At 46.4% G+C, this 11044-nt stretch overlaps 1 protein-coding gene across 1 annotated transcript; it reads left to right on the forward strand.

Moving 5' to 3' along the window:
• The first annotated feature begins 1285 nt into the window (after window positions 1-1285).
• On the forward strand, window positions 1286-3859 carry LOC123041652 (leucine-rich repeat extensin-like protein 5). Its single transcript, XM_044464237.1, has 2 exons — window positions 1286-2727; window positions 2964-3859. The coding sequence occupies exons 1-2, from the start codon at window positions 2391-2393 to the stop codon at window positions 3002-3004; spliced, it is 378 nt and encodes a 125-aa protein (XP_044320172.1). The 5' UTR covers window positions 1286-2390; the 3' UTR covers window positions 3005-3859.
• Window positions 3860-11044: the final 7185 nt, after the last annotated feature.

The following is an 11044-nucleotide window of genomic DNA, read 5'->3' on the forward strand; positions in this document are numbered from 1 at the left end:
TAGATGATTGCTCCCTCATAGTCCATTATGGGTGAGCCACTCTTCGGCACATCTTCACAAGTCCCTTGACACCATAATGGATGGCAAGATTCAAGCACTTGATCTCTTCGTGATGCTCCACTTGAACTTGCACACGGCAATCTTCATGATGATCACCACTTGATGTCATCCTTTCCATGGGTTGTATGATATCTTTCTCTTGACGCAAGCCCATGGACACATACCTAACTCCACATAGAACTCTCACATAGACCATGGGTTAGTACACAAAGTGCAACGGACAATGTTGACCATACCATGGGATCACTTGATCCCTCTCGGTACATCTTCTATGCTTTGTGAGTTGATCAACTTGATTCACTCTTGACTTAGTCTTGATAAACCTTGAATTTTTCCAACTCTTTTTATTTGGATGATATCTTGAAGGTAAACATGAATGATCACACAATCTTCTTCAAGACATGCTTTTAATAAGCTCAACACTCACATGACCAATCTTTGGATACTTCCTTAATAGCACATTGGTCAACTCATAAACTCCCTGAAATCAATACATGGACTTCAAGAAAAGCCTATGGACAAATCCTTCAAATATAACTCAAGACAACCATTAGTCCATAGAGATTGTCATCAATTACCAAAACCAAACATGGGGGCACCGCATGTTCTTTCACTGCGTCAACAACTTGTCATACACACATATACAACTTATTTGTGCATGCACTATAGAAATATTAAGGTTTAATTACTTTGAAAAAGGTACAACTTAAAGCGTATGGAGGTTGATGTATACATTTTTTACTTCCTCCGTTTCGGTGTAAGTGACTCTAGTTTAATTCTAAGCCATTGTATTTTGTTAAGCTTTGACTAAGTTTATCGGAAAATATACCAACATCTAGAAACATCTTTATTGCGTAAATTCCTTTTGTCAAATACAGTGTCATCACTATAAAGTCCTGTGGACCAATAGAGACCACAACCCAACCAATAGGGGAACCAGCCCCGTTGACACACCCTCAACTAATAAACGTGTTAACGATAAAAGCGATACTAAAGACTGTTAGACTACACGTTCACACCAGCTTGGAGCTACTCTTCAGGAGCCATGTGCGCTGCCGCCTATGCATGCGCCATGCAGTACCGATCCATCTCGCCATGCAGCACCGGCCTAATCCACTACGTGAAAGCAGGATCAGTAGTTAGGATTAGTTAGCGTGTGCGTGCGTGTGTATATCTCTTCCTCCCTCTGTACTTCTATATTATGTACTGCCCCGTTTGGGAGGAATACAATCTGTGATTGAGCTCAACTCTATATTCCAATATGGTATCAGTTTGATCTAATCTACGCTTCCGCCATGGCCACCGAGGTCGACGCCGCCGCGGCCGCCGCCGCCACTGCCGCCGCCGCAGCCTCCTCTCCGGCTACCTCATCTCCTCTCACTCCTCCCGCTACCTCTTCCCAGCCAAACCCCACCATCTCTCCCGACACCCCATCTCTGCTTGTCACTCCCGCTCCTCTTCCTCTCCAGACGGCGCCGCCACCCCACTTCTACCCAACGCCCGCGTATGTGCACGCCATGCGTGTCGAGGGCGCTCACATCAATCTCCCCGTCCGCCTCGCCATGAACGGCGCCAACTACAATGTCTGGCAGGGGATGATGCTGGACGCCATCGATTAGTACGACGTCGCCTCTTGGATCGCGCCGGACTTCGCCGACCACGCCAGCGACGCATGCTGGAACATCGTCAACAAGGCAGTGAAGCGATGGTTCCTCGGCGCGATGGTGACGGAGCTTGCGGCCTTCATGCTCGACCGGGAGGCCACCGCCGCCCAGACCTGGGCCTCCGTCGAGGCTCTCTTCGTCAACAACCGTCGGGCGCGGTGATTCCAGCTCCAGACGGAGCTCTCCGAGACTCGTCAAGGGGACTCCTCAATCTCCGTCTTCTGCGCCCGCCTCAAGTCCATCTCCGACGCGCTGCGCGATGCCGGCAAGCCACTGGACGATGACGAGTTGGTCATCCAACTTCTGCGTGGCGTCAAGAAGGATCGTCATCAGACTACCGCCAAGATTATAGAGAAGTCCCCAACTCCCATCCCCTTTGACGTCACCGTCGGCATGCTTCTGCACGACGAGATCGGCAACAACTTCGCCGGCTCCACCCATCACAGCGCCCTCGCCGTCCAGCAGCGGGGTCCGTCGCCCGCGCCCTCGGGTGTGGCCTCTGGCGGCCAGGCTCGGCCGCCCGCCCCTGGTCTTGGCGGCGGCAAAACGTCTTCTCCCTCACCCAACCAGGGGCACAACAAACGCCGCCGCTACACCACCAACGGCAGGTATCAAGGCACCGCCGCTTCACCACCGCCATGGACGGGGTAGGTCTATGCCTACCCCATGGCCCTGCCTCCTCCACCACGCTCGGCGCCTGGCATCCTCGGCGCACGGCCGCCACAGGCCCATGCCGCCTTCAGCGGACCCCTGCAGCAGCAGCAGTACTCCTTCTACCCGACCTTTCCGATGCCATTGCACCAGCCGCCGGCCTTCCACCACCAGCCGTACTTGCCGGCGCCTCCCCAGCAGCAACAGTACAACCCTCCACCGGCCAGCTCTGATGCTCATGGAGTTGATCACGCGGCGCTGATGGGCGCCCTGCACAACCTCTCGCTGCAGTCGCCTAGCGGTGGCTGGGTTGCGGACTCCGGCGCCTCCACTCACCTCGTGACCGATCCCGGTAAGTTGTCCTCCGTCGCCCATGTATCTCATTATCCCCCGGTTTTTGTTGGCAACGGTAGTCCCATGCGTATTACCCATGTCGGTTCTGCTTCACTTCCTAACCCTAATCGGCCTCTCTATCTAAATAATGTCCTGGTTGCTCCCGATCTAGTCAAAGATCTTCTTTCTGTACGTCGCTTAACCACTGACAACAATTGTTCCGTCGAATTTGACCCGTATGGCCTTTCTGTGAAGGACTTTGCAACCAAGGCGGCAATTCTTCGGTGCAACAGTGAAGGCGAGTTGTACGACGTCTTCCCTCCAGCTGCACCCGCGGCCCTCGCCGTCACCGTCTCACACCTCACCGACCTCTGGCACCGGCGTTTGGGTCACCCTGGCGATGCTACTTTTCGTTCCAATAAATCCTTAGAACATTGTAATAAACCTGTAGTGGATGGGCGTTTATGTCATGCTTGTCAAACCGGAAAACATGTTCGTCTACCATTTACTTCCTCGACTAGTCACACTACTGCTGCTTTTGATCTCTTGCATTGTGATCTTTGGACAGCACCTTTGTCTAGTGTTTCCGAAGCCAAGTACTATCTCTTGATAATTGATGATTTTTCATGCTATCGATGGACTTTCCCTCTCAAACAAAAATCTGATGTACCTTCCATTTTTCGTCACTTTCATGCCTACGTTCGCACGCATTTTGGTCGAACCATTCGGACCCTCCAGTGCGACCATGGACGTGAGTTTGATAGTGCTCAAAACAGGGATTTCCTCCTTCCCTTCGGTACGGTGATGCGTTTCTCTTGTCCATACACTTCTTCTCAGAATGGAAAAGCTGAGCGTGCCATTCGTTCGACTAACGACGTCGTGCGCACACTGTTGCTCCAAGCATCCATGCCGCCACGCTATTGGGCCGACGCTCTTGCTACTACCACCTTGCTCCTCAACCTCCGTCCCACTAAAACCCTCTCCCTCGCCACACCACACGAAACTCTCCACCAGGCCCCCCCACTTACTCTCACCTCCGCGTCTTCGGATGCCTATGCTACCCTAACACGGAGGCCACTGCGCCGAATAAGCTTGCTGCTCGCTCTCTTCCTTGAGTCTTCATTGGTTATCCCCCGGATCACAAAGGTTACCGATGCCTAGACCTCTCTGAAGGAAATATGCCCTAGAGGCAATAATAAAGTTATTATTTATTTCCTTATAATCATGATAAATGTTTATTATTCATGCTAGAATTGTATTTACCGGAAACATAATACATGTGTGAATACATAGACAAACATAGTGTCACTAGTATGCCTCTACTTGACTAGCTCGTTAATCAAAGATGGTTATGTTTCCTAACCATGAAAAAAGAGTTGTTATTTGATTAACGAGGTCACATCATTAGTAGAATGATCTGATTGACATGACCCATTCCATTAGCTTAGCACCCAATCGTTTAGTATGTTGCTATTGCTTTCTTCATGACTTATACATGTTCCTATGACTATGAGATTATGCAACTCCCGTTTACCGGAGGAACACTTTGGGTACTACCAAACGTCACAACGTAACTGGGTGATTATAAAGGAGTACTACAGGTGTCTCCAATGGTCGATGTTGGGTTGGCGTATTTCGAGATTAGGATTTGTCACTCCGATTGTCGGAGAGGTATCTCTGGGCCCTCTCGGTAATACACATCACATAAGCCTTGCAAGCATTACAACTAATATGTTAGTTGTGAGATGATGTATTACGGAACGAGTAAAGAGACTTGCCGGTAACGAGATTGAACTAGGTATTGGATACCGACGATCGAATCTCGGGCAAGTAACATACCGATGACAAAGGGAACAACGTATGTTGTTATGCGGTCTGACCGATAAAGATCTTCGTAGAATATGTAGGAGCCAATATGGGCATCCAGGTCCCACTATTGGTTATTGACCGGAAACGTGTCTCGGTCATGTCTACATTGTTCTCGAACCCGTAGGGTCCGCACGCTTAAGGTTACGATGACAGTTATATTATGAGTTTATGCATTTTGATGTACCGAAGGTTGTTCGGAGTCCCGGATGTGATCACGGACATGACGAGGAGTCTCGAAATGGTCGAGACATAAAGATTGATATATTGGAAGCCTATGTTTGGACATCGGAAGTGTTCCGGGTGAAATCGGGATTTTACCGGGTTACCGGGAGGTTACCGGAACCCCCCGGGAGCCATATGGGCCTTCATGGGCCTTAGTGGAAAGGAGAAAGGGGCAGCCCAAGGGGGCTGCGCGCCTCCCCCCTTCCCCTAGTCCTATTAGGACTAGGAGAGGTGGCCGGCCACCCCTCTCCCTCTTTCCCCCTTGGGAATCCTAGTTGGAATAGGATTGGGGGGGGAGTCCTACTCCCGGTAGGAGTAGGACTCCTCCTGCGCCTCTCTCTTTTGGCCGGCGCCCCCTCCCCCCTTGGCTCCTTTATATACTGAGGTAGAGGCACCCCAAACATACAAGTTGACACAAGTTGATCCACGTGATCAATTCCTTAGCCGTGTGCGGTGCCCCCTGCCACCATATTCCTCGATAATACTGTAGCGGAGTTTAGGCGAAGCCCTGCTGCTGTAGTTCATCAAGATCGTCACCACGCCGGCGTGCTGACGGAACTCTTCCCCGACACTTTGCTGGATCGGAGTCCGGGGATCGTCATCGAGCTGAACGTGTGCTCGAACTCGGAGGTGCCGTAGTTTCGGTGCTTGATCGGTTGGATCGTGAAGACGTACGACTACTTCCTCTACGTCGTGTCATCGCTTCCGCAGTCGGTCTGCGTAAGGTACGTAGACAATACTCTCCCCCTCGTTGCTATGCATCACATGATCTTGCGTGTGCGTAGGAAATTTTTTGAAATTACTACGAAACCCAACAGTGGTATCAGAGCCTAGGTTATTGATGTTGATGTTATATGCACGAGTAGAACACAAGTGAGTTGTGGACGATACAAGTCATACTGCCTACCAGCATGTCATACTTTGGTTCGGCGGTATTGTTGGACAAGACGACCCGGACCAACCTTACGCGTACGCTCACGCGAGACCGGTTCCCTCGACGTGCTTTGCACAGAGATGGCTTGCGGGCGACTGCCTCTCCAACTTTAGTTGAACCAAGTATGGCTACGCCCGGTCCTTGCGAAGGTTAAAACGGAGTCTATTTGACAAACTATCGTTGTGGTTTTGATGCGTAGGTGAGATTGGTTCTTACTTAAGCCCGTAGCAGCCACGTAAAACATGCAACAACAAAGTAGAGGACATCTAACTTGTTTTTGCAGGGCATGTTGTGATGTGATATGGTCAAAGCATGATGCTGAATTTTATTGTATGAGATGATCATGTTTTGTAACCAAGTTATCGGCAACTGGCAAGAGCCATATGGTTGTCGCTTTATTGTATGCAATGCAATCGCGACGTAATGCTTTACTTTATTACTAAACGGTAGTGATAGTTGTGGAAGCATAAGATTGGCGAGACAACAACGATGCTACGATGGAGATCAAGGTGTCGCGCCGGTGACGATGGTGATCATGACGGTGCTTCGGAGATGGAGATCACAAGCACAAGATGATGATGGCCATATCATATCACTTATATTGATTGCATGTGATGTTTATCTTTTTATGCATCTTATCTTGCTTTGATTGACGGTAGCATTATAAGATGATCTCTCACTAAATTATCAAGAAGTGTTCTCCCTGAGTATGCACCGTTGCCAAAGTTCGTCGTGCCCAGACACCACGTGATGATCGGGTGTGATAAGCTCTACGTCCATCTACAACGGGTGCAAGCCAGTTTTGCACACGCAGAATACTCAGGTTAAACTTGACGAGCCTAGCATATGCAGATATGGCCTCGGAACACGGAGACCGAAAGGTCGAGCGTGTATCATATAGTAGATATGATCAACATAACGATGTTCACCATTGAAAACTACTCCATCTCACGTGATGATCGGTTATGATTTAGTTGATTTGGATCACGTGATCACTTAGAGGATTAGAGGGATGTCTATATAAGTGGGAGTTCTTTAGTAATATGATTAATTGAACTTAAAATTTATCATGAACTTAGTCCCTGATAGTATCTTGCTTGTTTACGTTGATTGTAGATAGATGGCTCGCGTTGTTGTTCCGTTAAATTTTAATGCGTTCCTTGAGAAAGCAAAGTTGAAAGATGATGGTAGCAATTACACGGACTGGGTCCGTAATTTGAGGATTATCCTCATTGCTGCACAGAAGAATTACGTCCTGGAAGCACCGCTGGGTGCCAGGCCTGCTGCTGGAGCAACGCCAGATGTTATGAACGTCTGGCAGAGCAAAGCTGATGACTACTCAATAGTTCAGTGTGCCATGCTTTACGGCTTAGAATCGGGACTTCAACGACGTTTTGAACGTCATGGAGCATATGAGATGTTCCAGGAGTTGAAGTTAATATTTCAAGCAAATGCCCGAATTGAGAGATATGAAGTCTCCAATAAGTTCTATAGCTGCAAGATGGAAGAGAACAGTTCTGTCAGTGAGCATATACTCAAAATGTCTGGGTATAATAATCACTTGATTCAATTGGGAGTTAATCTTCCGGATGATTGCGTCATCGACAGAATTCTCCAATCACTGCCACCAAGCTACAAGAGCTTCGTGATGAACTATAATATGCAAGGGATGAACAAGACTATTCCCGAGCTCTTCGCAATGCTGAAAGCTGCGGAGGTAGAAATCAAAAAGGAGCATCAAGTGTTGATGGTTAACAAAACCACTAGTTTCAAGAAAAAGGGCAAAGGAAAGAAGAAAGGGAACTTCAAGAAGAACAGCAAACCAGTTGCTGCTCAAGATAAGAAACCCAAGTCTGGACCTAAGCCTGAAACTGAGTGCTTCTACTGCAAGCAGACTGGTCACTGGAAGCGGAACTGCCCCAAGTATTTGGCGGATAAGAAGGATGGCAAGGTGAACAAAGGTATATATGATATACATGTTATTGATGTGTACCTTACTAGAGCTCGCAGTAGCACCTGGGTATTTGATACTGGTTCTGTTGCTAATATTTGCAACTCGAAACAGGGACTACAGAATAAGCGGGCACTGGCAAAGGACGAGGTGACGATGCGCGTGGGAAACGGTTCCAAAGTCGATGTGATCGCGGTCGGCACGCTACCTCTACACTTCGGGATTAATATTAGACCTAAATAATTGTTATTTGGTGCCAGCGTTGAGCATGAACATTATATCTGGATCTTGTTTAATGCGAGACGGTTATTCATTTAAATCAGAGAATAATGGTTGTTCTATTTATATGAGTAATATCTTTTATGGTCATGCACCCTTGAAGAGTGGTCTATTCTTATTGAATCTTGATAGTAGTAATACACATATTCATAATGTTGAAACCAAAAGATGCAGAGTTGATAATGAAGGTGCAACTTATTTGTGGCACTGTCGTTTAGGTCATATCGGTGTAAAACGCATGAAGAAACTCCATACTGATGGACTTTTGGAACCACTTGATTATGAATCACTTGGTACTTGCGAACCGTGCCTCATGGGCAAAATGACTAAAACACCGTTCTCCGGTACTATGGAGAGAGCAACAAATTTGTTGGAAATCATACATACTGATGTATGTGGTCCGATGAATATTGAGGCTCGTGGCGGATATCGTTATTTTCTCACCTTCACAGATGATTTGAGCAGATATGGATATATCTACTTAATGAAGCATAAGTCTGAAACATTTGAAAAGTTCAAAGAATTTCAGAGTGAAGTTGAAAATCATCGTAACAAGAAAATAAAGTTTCTACGATCTGATCGTGGAGGAGAATATTTGAGTTACGAGTTTGGTGTACATTCGAAAAACTGTGGAATAGTTTCACAACTCACGCCACCCGGAACACCACAGCGCAATGGTGTGTCCGAACGTCGTAATCGTACTTTACTAGATATGGTGCGATCTATGATGTCTCTTACAGATTTACCGCTATCATTCTGGGGTTATGCTTTAGAGACGGCCGCATTCACGTTAAATAGGGCACCATCAAAATCCGTTGAGACGACGCCTTATGAACTATGGTTTGGCAAGAAACCAAAGTTGTCGTTTCTTAAAGTTTGGGGCTGCGATGCTTATGTGAAAAAGCTTCAACCTGATAAGCTCGAACCCAAATCAGAGAAATGTGTCTTCATAGGATACCCAGAGGAAACTGTTGGGTACACCTTCTATCACAGATCCGAAGGCAAAACATTCGTTGCTAAGAATGGATCATTTCTAGAGAAGGAGTTTCTCTCGAAAAAGGTGAGTGGGAGGAAAGTAGAACTTGATGAGGTAACTGTACCTGCTCCCTTACTGGAGAGTAGTTCATCACAGAAAACTGTTTCAGTGACACCTACACCGGTTAGTGAGGAAGCCAATGATAATGATCATGAAACTTCAGATCAAGATACTACTGAACCACGTAGATCAACCAGAGTAAGATCCGCGCCAGAGTGGTACGGAAATCCTGTTCTGGAAGTCATGCTACTAGATCATGATGAACCTACGAACTATGAAGAAGCGATGGTGAGCCCAGATTCCGCAAAGTGGCTTGAAGCCATGAAATCTGAGATGGGATCCATGTATGAGAACAAAGTATGGACTTTGGTTGACTTGCCCGATGATCGGCAAGCAATTGAGAATAAATGGATCTTTAAGAAGAAGACTGACGCTGATGGTAATGTTACTGTCTACAAAGCTCGACTTGTCGCAAAAGGTTTTCGACAAGTTCAAGGGATTGACTACGATGAGACCTTCTCACCCGTAGCGATGCTTAAAGTCCGTCATAATCATGTTAGCGATTGCCGCATTTTATGATTATGAAATTTGGCAGATGGATGTCAAAACTGCATTCCTGAATGGACTTCTGGAAGAAGAGTTGTATATGATGCAACCGGAAGGTTTTGTCGATCCAAAGGAAGCTAACAAAGTGTGCAAGCTCCAGCGATCCATTTATGGACTGGTGCAAGCCTCTTGGAGTTGGAATAAACGTTTTGATAGTGTGATCAAAGCATTTGGCTTTATACAGACTTTCGGAGAAGCCTGTATTTACAAGAAAGTGAGTGGGAGCTCTGTAGCATTTCTGATATTATATGTGGATGACATATTACTGATTGGAAATGATATAGAATTTCTGGATAGCATAAAGGGATACTTGAATAAAAGTTTTTCAATGAAAGACCTCGGTGAAGCTGCTTACATATTAGGCATTAAGATCTATAGAGATAGATCAAAACGCTTAATTGGACTTTCACAAAGCACATACCTTGACAAAATTTTGAAGAAGTTCAAAATGGATCAAGCAAAGAAAGGGTTCTTGCCTGTGTTACAAGGTGTGAAATTGAGTAAGACTCAATGCCCGACCACTGCAGAAGATAGAGAGAATATGAAAGATGTTCCCTATGCATCAGCCATAGGATCTATCATGTATGCAATGCTGTGTACCAGACCTGATGTATGCCTTGCTATAAGTTTAGCAGGGAGGTACCAAAGTAATCCAGGAGTGGATCACTGGACAGCGGTCAAGAACATCCTGAAATACCTGAAAAGGACTAAGGATATGTTTCTCGTATATGGAGGTGACAAAGAGCTCATCGTAAAAGGTTACGTTGATGCAAGCTTTGACACTAATCCGGACGATTCTAAATCGCAAACCGGATACGTGTTTACATTAAACGGTGGAGCTGTCAGTTGGTATAGTTCTAAACAAAGCTCGTAGCGGGATCTACATGTGAAGCGGAATACATAGCTGCTTCGGAAGCAGCAAATGAAGGAGTCTGGATGAAGGAGTTCATATCCGATCTAGGTGTCATACCTAGTGCATCGGGTCCAATGAAAATCTTTTGTGACAATACTGGTGCAATTGCCTTAGCAAAGGAATCCAGATTTCACAAAAGGACCAAACACATCAAGAGACGCTTCAACTGCATCCGGGATCTAGTCCAGGTGGGAGACATAGAGATTTACAAGATACATACGGATCTGAATGTTGCAGACCCGTTGACTAAGCCTCTTCCACGAGCAAAACATGATCAGCACCAAGGCTCCATGGGTGTTAGAATCATTACAGTGTAATCTAGATTATTGACTCTAGTGCAAGTGGGAGACTGAAGGAAATATGCCCTAGAGGCAATAATAAAGTTATTATTTATTTCCTTATAATCATGATAAATGTTTATTATTCATGCTAGAATTGTATTTACCGGAAACATAATACATGTGTGAATACATAGACAAACATAGTGTCACTAGTATGCCTCTACTTGACTAGCTCGTTAATCAAA

Source organism: Triticum aestivum, chromosome 2B, assembly GCF_018294505.1.
Source record: "Triticum aestivum cultivar Chinese Spring chromosome 2B, IWGSC CS RefSeq v2.1, whole genome shotgun sequence".
Classification (NCBI taxonomy): Eukaryota; Viridiplantae; Streptophyta; class Magnoliopsida; order Poales; family Poaceae; genus Triticum; species Triticum aestivum.

Excerpts from the sequence above, each read along its gene's own strand:
- LOC123041652 (XM_044464237.1), top strand. The coding sequence starts at position 2,391 with ATGGCCCTGCCTCCTCCACCACGCTCGGCGCCTGGCATCCTCGGCGCA. Across the intron at positions 2,728-2,963 it reads TCACCTCGTGACCGATCCCG|GACTTTGCAACCAAGGCGGC; the intron begins GTAAGTTGTCCT and ends CTTTCTGTGAAG.